Here is a 15,489-nt window from a genome sequence, read left to right as displayed (position 1 = left end):
TAGCAGAGCTCGTGACTTCATGCTTCAGACTGGACACTGGAGGCCTGGGTCGAATCCCTGAGCTGACTAGATGAAAAATCTGTTGATGTGCCCTTGTGCAAGGCACTTAACTCTAATTGCTCTGGTATGTAGCTCTGGATAAGAGTCTGTTAAATGACTAAAATGTAATTAATTAACCAATCAATGTGCATGCAATAACACAGATATTGAAACAATTCTGAAAATCAACCTGCAGTAGAGCATGCTGGGAAATATGATAATGATAGGTGTGATTGTGTGTTTTACTCTACAAAGAGTACAAATGACACAATCACACTGAACTCTGGTTATTACCACCAACACTGTTTTGTTTTTTAAAAGTTAATTTAACTCCTGAATCAACACTAGAAATGTTACATTGAAAAATCAACACCAGTTCAAACTGGACAATTTGCTGTGTACCATACCGCTGATTCCCTCATACTTCCTTCTTTGCTCTTTCAAACACAGAAACAAGGTCCCATTGACAGGCAGATCAAATTACTGTCCATACTGTATATTGGGGCTGTCTCAGGAAGATTATTGTGCTGTGCTTTGTCATCTAACTGTATTACTATATTAGAACATATTTTTTAAGATGTTACCAATCTACTGTGGTATTCCTTTGAGGAAGGCTGACACTGTTAACAGGTCTATTTCCAAAGCCATGTACCGGTACGTGCATGCCTTAGGGCTGACACAGTGTCTTATGAAACCTAACCCGTGGTCAAAGACAGGACTGAGACAGACAGAGGTCAAAGAAGAAGCAAACCCACTGAGTAACGTGGTGTAAGTGTACCCTTACAGAAAAACCACATGATTTTACATGGAACACTTCACATGTGATTACGTATTCACATGTGTAGTTTCATGTTATCACATGTTGCTTTACATGTTGTCACATGTTATCACATTAACTTCACATAAGATCATGTGAAAATGTGTTTTTGGAACACTTCACGTGTTCACTGTGAAATTCATGTGTTTTTTCCATTAGGGTAAAGTCACAGTTAGAATAAAAGCCTAATGGTCTTACTTCTGTTTTGAACTTTCCAATACCTATTTGAAGTGCTTCAACTTCAAAGCCTACCCTTTATATCTAAAACCGTGTGCTTTTCTATAAATGGAATGACTATTGTTATCAGACTTGAGCTGTTTTCTTATCTGTCCTGACTGCTGACTCCTGGCTAAAAGAAGATTGCACGACAGTGCACTGAGCAGATCTTTCATGGTCCGTCAGCTGATAGAGGCCCTGCAATGCTTTACATTTCAAAATGTATGTATGTATGTATTTATTTTTTATTTTTTTACGTCATTTAGCAGACGCTCTTATCCAGAGCGACTTACAGTTAGTGAATACATATTTTTTTATACTGGCCCCCCGTGGGAATCGAACCCACAACCCTGGGGTTGCAAACGCCATGCTCTATCAACTAAGCTACATTCCTGCCTGCCATTCCCTCCCCTACCCTGGACGACGCTGGGCCAATTGTGCGCCGCCCATGAGTCTCCCGGTCGCGGCCGGCTGCGACAGAGCCTGGATACGAACCAGGATCTAGTGGCACAGTTAGCACTGCGATGCAGTGCCTTAGACCACTGCGCCACTCAGGACATGGGGTCACAATCAGAACTGTATCAGACTACAGTATTACCTTCTTACATAAGTTGCTACAAACAGCTATTCATACCACAAACACAATTCACTGTTATGAAAAATACATGATAATATACTGAATCTCAGATGTCTCATATAGGTCATGACTCATACAGTGTTATTATGTCAAAAATATATTTATGTTTTATGTCAATATAATGTAACTTTCTTTCAAGCTTGAGTCCTCTTAAGTCATTGCACACATTTATAATATTGTTTGTAATTTCATGGATGAAAATAATCATCATGTTTTCCTTTGATGTGACACTTAATGACATCCTCCAGTGATTTTTTAACTTTACTGTTCAAAAGCAATATCCCAAGTATAAATACAATAAAACACACACACGAAAGGGTAAAAAAATTAATGTTTTTCCTGTGCACCTTTGCCTTTGTCTCCGTTTGTGTGAATTATTTGTGATGCCAAGCTCAAGAAATGCATTTTTAGCAAAATAGTGTTTTCTAGACACAACTGCAAACTTCAAGGAGTAGGGCATTCAGTGAGTTGGTCTGAATGGGATTTGTGGTGTCATCGGCCTTTCCCCTTGCTTGAGGAACAAAACCTGTGCCATGCCATGAGGATACCTGGACTACCTATTGAAATGTGCTTTTTGTTAAGTAAATCAGGTGATAAATGAGCTGAGATGGAGACTAGAGTAGGACTAAAGTAAGACTTATTTTAAAGTTAACTTTGTCTTCTGCCAATTTTATGAAGATATCTTATTTCATTTGTTTAAAGTAACACTGTCAATCTCATATTCTTGGACATGGTCGCCCTAAAGATTTTAAACAAGGGTTAATGATATTCGCCTGGCCTTAAGATATCATACTTGACACCCCACCTAGTCATAGAGAGAGATAGAAAGATAGAGAAAGAGAGAGAGAGAGAGAGAGAGAGAGAGAGAGAGAGAGAGAGCGCAAGAGAGAGAGAGAAAGAGAGAGAGAGAAAGTACCAGAACGTGGTGGAGGAAAGGAGATAGTGTGGTGCTGGGTCTGACTAGCTTCCAGCAGCTGTCCAACGTCACCACAACTGACTCCTGACAGACAGGCCCAACTGAGAGACCAAAATACTCCCCAGGACCCAGGAGAGACCAACTCAGGACTGTGTGTGTGGGGGTCACTGGATCAAAGGAAAATAACAATAAAACCTTAAGTAAGTAATGGTAACTTTCTCAAAAATGGTAGATGAGCCTTTAGGACATTAGAACGTGATTGGAGTGATTTTGGTTTGGGATTCTTTCAAGACTATTTTAGTGGCACCCTTCAAACTCACACCAACCCCCCCCCCCCCCCCCCCCCCTATCTGACTTGGTTCAGCTCAAGTGGTGACAGACTATTTTAATAGATTGGGGTGTGGAATGTGCAGTTGTTGAAGAACGTGAAAGATATACTTTGTAGAGGACACCCATGCAGTACTCGCTTCCAGTCTCTCTCTCTCTCTCTCTGTCGCCTTAACCTAACGGACTGTTTCTCTGTCTCTCGGAGCAGACCTCCACACCTGATATGGACAACGTTGAGGTGTTTGACTCACCTGGAAAGGGGAGGGGCCTTAGAGCCACTAAGGAGCTGCTTTCCGGAGACGTTCTTTTCTCAGAACCCCCTTTTGCTGCAGTTGTCTTTGACAGGTAAGAAGATGCTGCAGTATGGATGGGGTTTGGCTTGGCACATGAGACATGACTAACACCTAATGCATGGGCGACCACACATGAGGGACCATCAGTAAATTACACAATGTACATGGGACAATATTTAAAAATGTCAATAGCTCCAAATTTCAATGACTTATGAACCTCAAACCAACTATAAATTGTAGAAAGTCATGTACACATATTAAAAGCATTAAATGAGACAGCTAAAAGATCTGCAACATGTAAATATAAATATACATTATTGATGGTCCCTAACTAGCCCCAGAGATCAAACCAACTTTGCTACCAGCCGGCTGAAGCTAATTGGCGAAATAAGTTTGCTTTCTTATTAGCTAGTATAGGCGACTTCAAGACACAGCTAGACTGTTTTAAGTTATCTAGAAGGGTGAGTGACTAAGTTTGTACTGTTTTGGCAGAGTGAATGTACAAATGCTTGCCACGTGCGAACACACACACAATAGACGACCACAACTCTCATTTGGCTTCAGTCATGGCCGCTGCATTTCTTAATACAGCACTGTACTATACTACTGTACTGTTCTATACTGTACTATGATGTAGTTCTCTCTGTCATCTGCACATGATTAGACATGACAGTTGCATGACAGCCATATGAACTGGACTGTTGTCACACCACATGTTTTCAGGGCAGTGGGACAGGCCTGGAAAGCTTAGGGCACAAGAAGCAAAATAAACTATTATTGTGGTGGAGCTTCCTCTGTGTAATTATAGTATGGTGTCAGCTGAGCTGTAGCTAGAATAGTTTTTTACTTGTTTATCTGGAGAGGCACAAGAAACTTCTGAAGATATTAAAGGTACAAACCAGTTTGTGAACAACAAGATCAGAGCGCTATGACCTCGGCAGGGGACAGAGATATAGGGTCAAAGGTCATCACATGAGGTAATGTTGGGATGTATTTTACTGCCCTTCTTCCCCTGCTGTTGATCATGTAACTAGACTCAATGTCATGTAAGTAACTAAGCATCGGACAAGTAAACCTTGTCGGAGCCAGAAGGCCCAAATATCCTCTTTCTGGTGGGAGGAGCAATAGGAGCACGGGCTCATTGTAATGGCTGGAATGGAATTAATGGAACGGAGTCAAACGTGGCTTCCATATGTTTGATGTGTTTGATACCGTTCCATTAATTCCATTCCAGCCATTACAATGAGCCTCTCCTCCTATAGCTCCTCCCAACAGCCTCTGTACAGGACCACAAGGCCACTGAGTTGGTTAAACCTCATGTGGCCTACAGTAGGCCTATGGGAACTCTAAACCTCATGTGGCCTACAGTAGGCCTATGGGAACTCTATTCAACACACCGATACAAACATACCAAATGTGCAACCAATGACTGAATAGTCCACAGAATAAACACATTAAAATGGAAAAACAATACATTTTTGTTCTGAGGGTACATACAGTACATAAATATAGTCTAGTTAGGCCTATTTATTACAGTACATAACCACAGTCTAGTTAGGCCTATATATTACAGTACATAACTATAGTCTAGTTAGGCCTATTTATTACAGTACATAACTATAGTCTAGTTAGGCCTATTTATTACAGTACATAACCACAGTCTAGTTAGGCCTATTTATTACAGTACATAACCACAGTCTAGTTAGGCCTATTTATTACAGTACATAACCACAGTCTAGTTAGGCCTATTTATTACAGTACATAACCACAGTCTAGTTAGGCCTATTTATTACAGTACATAACCACAGTCTAGTTAGGCCTATTTATTACAGTAAAAACCACAGTTTAGTTAGGCCTATTTATTACAGTACATAACCACATTCTAGTTAGGCCTATTTATTACAGTACATAACATAGTCTAGTTAGGCCTATTTATTACAGTACATAACCACAGTCTAGTTATGCCTATTTATTACAGTACATAACTATAGTCTAGTTAGGCCTATTTATTACAGTACATAACCACAGTCTAGTTAGGCCTATTTATTACAGTACATAACCACAGTCTAGTTAGGCCTATTTATTAGAGTACATAACCATAGTCTAGTTAGGCCTATTTATTACAGTACATAACCATAGTCTAGTTAGGCCTATTTATTACAGTAAATAACCATATGGGTGGTCCTCTGTAGCTCAGCTGGTAGAGCACGGCGCTTGTAACGCCAAGGTAGTGGGTTCGATCCCCGGGACCACCCATACACAAAAAAAAAATGTATGCACGCATGACTGTAAGTCGCTTTGGATAAAAGCGTCTGCTAAATGGCATATTATTTATTTATTATTTATAGTCTAGTTAGGCCTATTATTACAGTACATAACCACAGTCTAGTTAGGCCTATATATTACAGTACATAACATTAGTCTAGTTAGGCCTATATATTACAGTACATAACCACAGTCTAGTTAGGCCTATTTATTACAGTACATAATGACAACTTCACTCTGACCTAACCCAAACCCACATTCCCCAACACACTCAGTCAGATCTTAAAATAGCCTGATATGTAGTCCACTGTGGAAAACATGGCCAATTAGTTCCATTGTAACCCTGAGGGTACATGCAGGTCAAAACAATTGTAATTATGTCAACATTCTTAGGTAACACTGGTAAGACATGGTATAGTATGACATGACTCTCTTCACAGTGACCCTGTCTCCAATTGCAAATTTTAAAACTCCTTTTTATATGGTAGAAGCCCCTATGATGTCATGATGCACCGTGATCACTGAGTTATTGAAATACTCTATGGCACATATTTCTCTCTTTTCTCTGTTTTGTCTTGACCCCCCCCCCCCCCCCTCTCATAGGTGGAGGGTGAAGTTTGGCTTACAGTGACAACATGCAAAGAGTCTCTATCCTCAATGTGTCCCTCTCCTCCTTTCACATCCTTCATACCCCCTCACTCTCTCGTCTTTCTCTCTCTCTTCTCTCTCCCTCTATCTCTCTCTCTCTCTCTCTCTTCTCTCTCTCTTGTCTCTCTCTCTCCAGTCTTGCAGACAAGATCTGCCACAGCTGTTTCCGCAGACAGGACAAGCTGCAACGCTGTGGCCAGTGTAAGTTCGCCCAGTACTGTGACAAGACATGCCAGAGCACCGGCTGGAAGGAACACAAGCTGGAGTGTGGAGCCATCAAGGCTTTCGGGGCCATCGGGGACAACTTCGGAAAGGCACCAAATGAGAACATCCGGTGAGGAGGGATTGTGTGTGTGGGTGGCACTAGTGGACAGTGGCAGTGGGTGAGGTGAGGGGGAACAGAGGGATGAGGGAATTGTGGAGGATGTGTGGGAGATAAGCGGAGAGAGAGAGAGAGAGAGAGAGAGAGGGGGTACAGTGTTGAATAGTTTACTGTCAATTGAGTCATTATTATGTTATGGATGAGCATTAAGGGTTGACCTTACAACTCATGTTCCGTGTCCCTGCCTGTCAGTCTGGCCGCCCGCATCATGTGGCGCCTCGATAAAGAGGGCAGTGTCATGTCGGACATGCAGATGACCTCATTGGACGATCTGGAGAACCACATCAGTGACATGCCTGAGGATGATCTAAAGGAGCTGAAGGTGGACATCCACAACTTCCTGGACTACTGGCCACGCAACAGCAAGCAGCACCGTGTAGACGACATCTCACACATCTTTGGAGTGGTGGGTTCTTCCCTCTTCTCTCCATTTCTACCTGTTTCTCTTTCTCTCTTCCTATTCTTCTTATTCTATCACTTTCCTTTTTTCATCAGTCCATCTGTTCCTCTCCATCCCTCTGTAGATCAACTGTAATGGCTTCACAGTGAGTGACCAGAGAGGTCTAAATGCCGTGGGAGTGGGTCTGTTCCCTAACCTGTGTCTGGTCAACCATGACTGCTGGCCCAACTGCACTGTCATCCTCAACCACGGCAAGTATGTACTGTAATTCATTAACAATAGGTAAACCATGAGCATTGAGGTTGACTGAGTTGTAAACTGTGTATGTGTGTGTGTTTTTGTGCACATTATGTGTATTTGTTTGTGTGTGTGTGTGTGTGTGTGTGTGTGTGTTTGGTGTAAACTGCTTCTTGCTTTGTCTTTCAGTCAGTCGGCTGTGAATACTGTGTATCACTCTCAGATGAGGTGGGTCTTTCTGGTACAATAGTATAACCCCAGCAACTTCCTAAATATCATCAATTAAAATCTCACCATCATAAATCCTCATCAATAAAAACCTCACCACCCATCCCTCCTATGATGCATCACTATCAGAGATAGTCTCTGCACTCCCCCTTTCCACCACTCCAGTCCTGCAAGTCACAAGCACCACCTGTTTGCAAGCCAAGCTCTGCAAGCATAAGGAATGTCTACCTGTGTTCACGTCTTCCTTCACCGTTTGTGCTGTTGGCTCGTCTCAGCACAGTTTGTCTGGGTTTCCCTCTGTCTCCCTCTGTCTCCCTCTCCCTCCTTGTCTGTCTTGTACAGAGTGCCGTGTGAATGACAGTAGATAAGTAGATAGTAGCAAAGTCTATGCTGGTATTAGGAAATATTGATGAAAGCATGTGTAAAAATGTACCCAATGTTGCCTAAGACCCCCCAGGTGATCTGTGCATTGTCACATGTAATTGATCTACAACTGTAGCTACAGGTTCATCTCAGAATGCCACTTTAGACTATTGAGATGCACCCTACCCTTTGCCTCCGGAGCACCCCCATAACCCCCTCTCTGCCCCTCTCCTCACCCCAGAATTGAGCTGCGTGCCCTGGGTAAGATCGAGCCAGGTGAGGAGGTGACAGTGTCCTACGTGGACTTCCTGAACGTGACTGAGGACAGACAGAGACAGCTGAAAATGCATTACTTCTTTGACTGCACCTGTGAACACTGTAAGGGTCACATCAAAGATGACCTCAAGATGGGAGGCAAGGAGGTGGATGGGGTCAAGGTAAGGGCATGTGAATGTGAAATCCACCCATGTATGTCATTCAAATGTTCACAACAAATCTCCCATTGGGTTCAGTGCATGATTTATTATGATAGGATCAAATTATGGGTCCTAGGACTGATTATTGTTTAAAGATTAACTGAAAATAACTGAACCTTTCGATTTAGAAACATCATATCCTGTACTAGGCCTTGTGGGAATGTGTTGACTTGCTTTAGGTTAAATCACTGCTAGCTATAACATGAAATCATACCACTTTCAAGTTGCTAATAGGCCATGCGGAGAGTCCACTCACATTCTTTCCTACATCTAGATGAGTCACTGTTTGAGAGGTCAGACACAAAAGCCAGCACAGACAGCTGCCCTCGACGACTAGGATCATAAAACCAATACCCTAACATTAGAGTACTGGGACTATAGAATTACAATTCTAATCCTGGGGCTTTTGTCAGTCAGTATGTTCACAGATGGCCTCATTATAAAACCAGAGAACATTGTTAAGCATCTGCAATGGTAACATTGGTAACCAGACACAATGCATTGTCATGTGATACCAACGTGTTGTCATCGGTGTCAATCAGTGTGTAATTTTGACAAGACCAGACTGACATGTGAGACGTGTCTAGTGACGCATTATATACTACCCCCACATGTATTCCAGCACACATACATGCTGACACACATGAACACATGTATACTCAGGAGTCAGGAGTTGTAATTAGGGTTAAAAGGTTAGACAACAGGAGACCAGGTGGAGCCACACATTCTAGGACCCAACAGACACGTACACAATGAGGATAGGATGTCTTTAACATAGAACTGTTCTAAATCCATCTCTATGGTCTTTAATGCATAAAACATATTGCTGGTTTTAGATCCCAAGTACCATCTCATGCCGTTGCGCCCTTTTGCCCTCACCACTAGCCGGCCTCTGCCCAGTACCCTGCCCTGAACTTTACTCTACCATGCACCTTAGAGGCTGCTGCCCTGTGTCAATAGACATGAAACACTGGTCACTTTAATAATGTTTACATACTGTTTTACCCACTTCATATGTATATACTGTATTCTAGTCAAGGCCTATCCTATTCAACTATTGCTGTACATATACTATTCTTCAGATATACTACATATTCTATCCATACACTGTCCATACTGTCTATGCATCCCATCACATATATATATACAGTGGGGGAAAAAAGTATTTAGTCAGCCACCAATTGCGCAAGTTCTCCCACTTAAAAAGATGAGAGAGGCCTGTAATTTTCATCATATGTACACGTCAACTATGACAGACAAATTGAGGAAAAAAAAATCAGAAAATCACATTGTAGGATTTTTTAAGAATTTATTTGCAAATTATGGTGGAAAATAAGTATTTGGTCACCTACAAACAAGCAAGATTTCTGGCTCTCACAGACCTGTAACTTCTTCTTTAAGAGGCTCCTCTGTCCTCCACTCGTTACCTGTATTAATGGCACCTGTTTGAACTTGTTATCAGTATAAAAGACACCTGTCCACAACCTCAAACAGTCACACTCCAAACTCCACTATGGCCAAGACCAAAGAACTGTCAAAGGACACCAGAAACAAAATTGTAGACCTGCACCAGGTTGGGAAGACTGAATCTGCAATAGGTAAGCAGCTTGGTTTGAAGAAATCAACTGTGGGAGCAATTATTAGGAAATGGAAAACATACAATACCACTGATAATCTCCCTCGATCTGGGGCTCCACGCAAGATCTCACCCCGTGGGGTCAAAATTATCACAAGAACGGTGAGCAAAAATCCCAGAACCACACGGGGGGACCTAGTGAATGACCTGCAGAGAGCTGGGACCAAAGTAACAAAGCCTACCATCAGTAACACACTACGCCGCCAGGGACTCAAATCCTGCAGTGCAAGACGTGTCCCCCTGCTTAAGCCAGGCCCGTCTGAAGTTTGCTAGAGTGCATTTGGATGATTCAGAAGAGGATTGGGAGAATGTCATATGGTCAGATGAAACCAAAATATAACTTTTTGGTAAAAACTCAACTCGTCGTGTTTGGAGGACAAAGAATGCTAAGTTGCATCCAAAGAACACCATACCTACTGTGAAGCATGGGGGTGGAAACATCATGCTTTGGGGGTGTTTTTCTGCAAAGGGACCAGGACGACTGATCCGTGTAAAGGAAAGAATGAATGGGGCCATGTATCGTGAGATTTTGAGTGAAAACCTCCTTCCATCAGCAAGGGCATTGAAGATTAAACGTGGCTGGGTCTTTCAGCATGACAATGATCCCAAACACACCACCCGGGCAACGAAGGAGTGGCTTCGTAAGAAGCATTTCAAGGTCCTGGAGTGGCCTAGCCAGTCTCCAGATCTCAACCCCATAGAAAATCTTTGGAGGGAGTTGAAAGTCTGTGTTGCCCAGCGACAGCCCCAAAACATCACTGCTCTAGAGGAGATTTGCATGGAGGAATGGGCCAAAATACCAGCAACAGTGTGTGAAAACCTTGTGAAGACTTACAGAAAACATTTGACCTGTGTCATTGCCAACAAAGGGTATATAACAATGTTTTGAGAAACTTTTGTTATTGACCAAATACTTATTTTCCATCATAATATGCAAATAAATTCATTAAAGATCCTACAATGTGATTTTCATGATTTTTTCCCCTCATTTTGTCTGTCATAGTTGACGTGTACCTATGATGAAAATTACAGGCCTCTCTCATCTTTTTAAGTGGGAGAACTTGCACAATTGGTGGCTGACTAAATACTTTTTTCCCCCACTGTATATATATATATATATACCTACTCATTCAAGGGTTTTTCTTTATTTGTACTATTTTTTACATTGTAGAATAATAGTGAAGGAATCAAAACTATGAAATAACACATATGGAATCATGCAGTAACCAAAAAAGTGGACTTAGACAAGCTTCAGGAACACTGCACTGCGGCTGACTGTGCTACTTCCAATTAGTGTGCTGTATGTGTGTGTGTGTGTTGTCTGGGGGAGGTGGAAGCAGAGCAGAAGAATAATCTTTGTCTCTAAACCAGGGCTCCTGTCCTCTCCTGTCCTGTCCTATCCTCTCATCTCCTGTCCTCTCCTGTCCTCTCATCTTATCTCTTGTCTCATTCCTGTCCTCTCCTCTAATGTCCTCTCCTGTCCACTCCTGTCCTCTCTTCTCCTGTCCTCTCCTGTCCTCTCCTCTCATGTCCTCTCCTCTCATCCCCTGTCCTCTCCTGTCCTCTCCTATCCTCTCATCTCATCTCCTGTCCTCTCATCACCTGTCCTCTACTGTCCTCTCCTGTCCTCTCATCTCATCTCCTGTCCTCTCCTGTCCTCTCCTGTCTTCTCCTGTCCTCTCCTCTCCTGTCCTCTCATCTCATGTCCTCTCCTGTCCTCTACTGTCATCTCCTGTCCTCTCCTCTCATCTCCTGTCCTCTACTGTCCTCTCCTGTCCTCTCATCTCATCTCCTGTCCTCTACTGTCCTTTCCTGTCCTCTCATCTCATCTCCTGTCCTCTCCTGTCCTCTCCTGTCTTCTCCTGTCCTCTCTTCTCCTCTCCTCTCCTCTCCTCTCCTCTCCTCTCCTCTCCTCTCCTCTCCTCTCCTCTCCTCTCCTCTCCTCTCCTCTCCTCTCCTCTCCTCTCCTCTCCTCTCCTCTCCTCTCCTCTCCTGTCCTGTCCTGTCCTGTCCTGTCCTGTCCTGTCCTCTCCTCTCATCTACTGTCCTCTCCTCTCATCTCCTGTCCTCTCCTTTACTGTCCTCTCTGTTCTCTCTACTCTCTCTACTCTCTACTCTCTCAAATTCTCTCTACTCTCTACTCTCCCTGTTCTCTATACTCTCTACTCTCTCTGTTCTCTCTACTCTCTACTCTCCCTGTTCTCTCTACTCTCTCATCTCCTGTCCTCTCCTATCATTTACTGTCCTCTCCTCTCATCTCCTGTCCTCTCCTTTACTGTCCTCTCTGTTCTCTCTACTCTCTACTCTCTCCATTCTCTCTACTCTCTACTCTCCCTGTTCTCTATACTCTCTACTCTCTCTGTTCTCACTACTCTCTACTCTCCCTGTTCTCTCTACTCTCTCCTCTCCTGTCCTCTCCTCTCATCTACTGTCCTCTCCTCTCATCTCCTGTCCTCTCCTTTACTGTCCTCTCCTGTCCTGTCCTCTCCTGTCCTCTCCTCTCATCTCCTGTCCTGTAGGTACCAGAGGAGCAGGTGAAGGAGGTAACAGAGTACAGTCTGCAGATGCTACAGAAGATGGATAAGGCTCGCATGGAGGGGAACTACCATGAGGTACAACACGCACACGCACGCACACACACACACACACACACACACACACACACACACACACACACACATACACACACACACACACACACACACATACACACACACACACACACACACACACACACACACACACACACACACACACACACACACACACACACACACACACACACACACACACACACACACACACACACACACACTGGAATCCAAGCCTAAATCAACCCTCCCTCTCTCCACCCAGGTTATTAAGATATGCAGGGAATGTATGGAGAAACAGGAGCCAGTGTTGGCTGATACACACATCTACCAGCTAAGGATGTGGAGCACAGCCAGCGAGGTGTTAGCCTACCTGCAGTTTATTGACGAGGCCGCTGACTATGCCCGCAAAATGGTGGACGGATACAAGTAAGTACAATTGACCATGAAGAAACCTCTGAACAGAGTTTAGAAGAAAAAACTGTATAATTAAATGTATCACCACTACTTTGACAGTAAGCTATTCCATCCATGCAATGCTCACCTGGGGATGGCAACCATGAGGGCAGGAGTGACCCACTGGCAGGCAGGGAAGATAGAGGTGGGACACGGCATGATCTGTAAGGCCTATGCCATCCTGCAGAGAACCCACGGACCCACACATCCCATCACCAAAGACCTTGAGGTAAGACATGAGACATGCACACACGCACATGCATTCTCAAATACAAACACACACACAGGAAATGATCTGCAAGATTAAACTCACCTAGACGACCTGATCCCTCCCCCTCTCCCTAGGCTATGCGTATGCAGACAGAGATGGAGTTGAGGATGTTTAGAGAGAATGAGTATATTTACAAAAGCATGCGGGAGGCTGCCCTGAAGAACCAGCCAATGAGCATGATGAACGAACCTATGGCAGAGGGCGTCAAGAATCTCTTCCGCCGGCAGAAGAAGTGATCTCTCACAAACACACACACACAGACACGCGCGCACACACACACACACACACACACACACACACACACACACACACACACACACACACACACACACACACACACACACACACACAATAGCATAGTAGTGTACACAGTACACACTTTGATATCAGTTTACAGATAGATTGTCAGAGGAATCAACCCCTTCTCAGTTCCCACATCCATACTGTAGCTGGGAAACCCCTTACCCTCATATCCCCTCGCTTTATCCCCTTGTCAGCTACACTGGTGTGAAAGAACTAGTAAAAGCAAATTCCCAAAACACATCCACCATTGCTTTAACCCAACTTGCATTTTCAAAATCACTAGAAATTGAGGAAGCCACTTTTAAACTATTATGCGCCCATTGATGGAAGGATTCTGATCCATCTGGTAACCCTCATATTGTAACAGACTAGATGGACGGACCTACCAAAGCTTTAAAGCTAGAATCCTTAGTTGCTATATCCATTTTTGGACTTATAAATCAATTATACAGTTGAAGTCGGAAGTTTACATACACCTTAGCCAAATACATTTAAACTCAGTTTTTCACAATTCCTGACATTTAATCCTAGTAAAAATTCCCTGTCTTAGGTCAGTTAGGATCACCACTTTATTTTAAGAATGTGAAATGTCAGAATAATAGTAGAGAGAATTATTTCTTTCAGCTTTTATTTCTTTCATCACATTCCCAGGGGGTCAGAAGTTTACATACACTCAATTAGTATTTGGTAGTATTGCCTTTAAATTGTTTAACTTGGGTCAAACTTTTGGGGTAGCCTTCCACAAGCTTCCCACAATAAGTTGGGTGAATTTTGGCCCATTCCTCCTGACACAGCTGGTGTAACTGAGTCAGGTTTGTAGGCCTCCTTGCTCGCACACACTTTTTCAGTTCTGCCCACACATTTTCTATAGGATTGAGGTCAGGGCTTTGTGATGGCCACTCCAATACCTTGACTTTGTTGTCCTTAAGCCATTTTGCCACAACTTTGAAAGTATGCTTGGGGTCATTGTCCATTTGGAAGACCCATTTGCGACCAAGCTTTAACTTCCTGATGTCTTGAGATGTTGCTTCAATAAATGCACATAATTTTCCTTCCTCATGATGCCATCTATTTAGTGAAGTGCATCAGTCTCTCCTGCAGCAAAGCACCCCCACAGTATACTGCTGCCACCCCGTGCTTCACGTTGGGATGGTGTTCTTCGGCTTGCAAGGAACCCCCTTTTTCCTCCAAACATAACGATGTCCCCATGTGCAGTTGCAAACCCTAGCCTGGCTTTTTTAATGGCGGTTTTGGAGCAGTGGCTTCTTCCTTGCTGAGCGCCTTTCAGGTTATGTCGATATAGGACTTGTTTTACTGTGGATATAGATACTTTTGCACCTGTGTCCTCCAGTATCCTCACAATATCCTTTGCTGTTGTTCTGGGATTGAGTTGCACTTTTCACACCAAAGTACGTTCATCTCTAGGAGACAGAACGCGTCTCCTTCCTGAGCGTTATGACGGCTGAGTGGTCCCATGGTGTTTTACTTGCATACTATTGTTTGTACAGATGAACGTGGTACCTTCAGGCGTTTGGAAATTGCTCCCAAGGATGAACCAGACTTGTGGAAGTCTACAATTTCTTTTCTGAGGTCTGGGCTGATTTCTTTTGATTTTCCCATGATGTCAAACAAAGAGGCACTGAGTTTGAAGGTAGGCCTTGAACTACATCCACAGGTACACCTCCAATTGACTCAAATTATGTCAATTAGCCTATCAGAAGCTTCTAAAGCCATGACATCATTTTCTGGAATTTTCCAAGCTGTTTAAAGGCACAGTCAACTTAGTGTATGTAAACTTCTGACCCACTGGAATTGTGATACAGTGAATTATAAGTGAAATAATCTGTCTGTAAACAATTATTGGAAAAATTACTTGTGTCATGCACAAAGTAGATGTCCTAACCGACTTGCCAAAACTATAGTTTGTTAACAAGAAATGTGTGGAGTGGTTGAAAAACAAGTTTTAATGACTCCAACCTAAGTGTATA

The 15,489-nt window shown here is 43.2% G+C and overlaps 1 protein-coding gene across 1 annotated transcript; it reads left to right on the top strand.

Moving 5' to 3' along the window:
- Positions 1 to 3,175: 3,175 nt before the first annotated feature.
- On the top strand, positions 3,176 to 13,434 carry smyd1b (SET and MYND domain containing 1b; the record flags this gene model as incomplete). Its single annotated transcript, XM_084180515.1, has 10 exons — positions 3,176 to 3,297; positions 6,295 to 6,492; positions 6,733 to 6,946; positions 7,065 to 7,195; positions 7,367 to 7,405; positions 8,010 to 8,205; positions 12,400 to 12,492; positions 12,737 to 12,900; positions 12,988 to 13,156; positions 13,273 to 13,434. The coding sequence occupies 10 exons, from the start codon at positions 3,176 to 3,178 to the stop codon at positions 13,432 to 13,434; spliced, it is 1,488 nt and encodes a 495-aa protein (XP_084036641.1).
- Positions 13,435 to 15,489: the final 2,055 nt, after the last annotated feature.

The sequence above is a fragment of the Coregonus lavaretus genome, assembly GCF_964263955.1.
Source record: "Coregonus lavaretus genome assembly, chromosome: 17".
NCBI classification, from domain to species: Eukaryota; Metazoa; Chordata; class Actinopteri; order Salmoniformes; family Salmonidae; genus Coregonus; species Coregonus lavaretus.
Note: the sequence above shows the minus strand (reverse complement) of the source record. Positions and strands in the feature narration are given on the sequence as shown.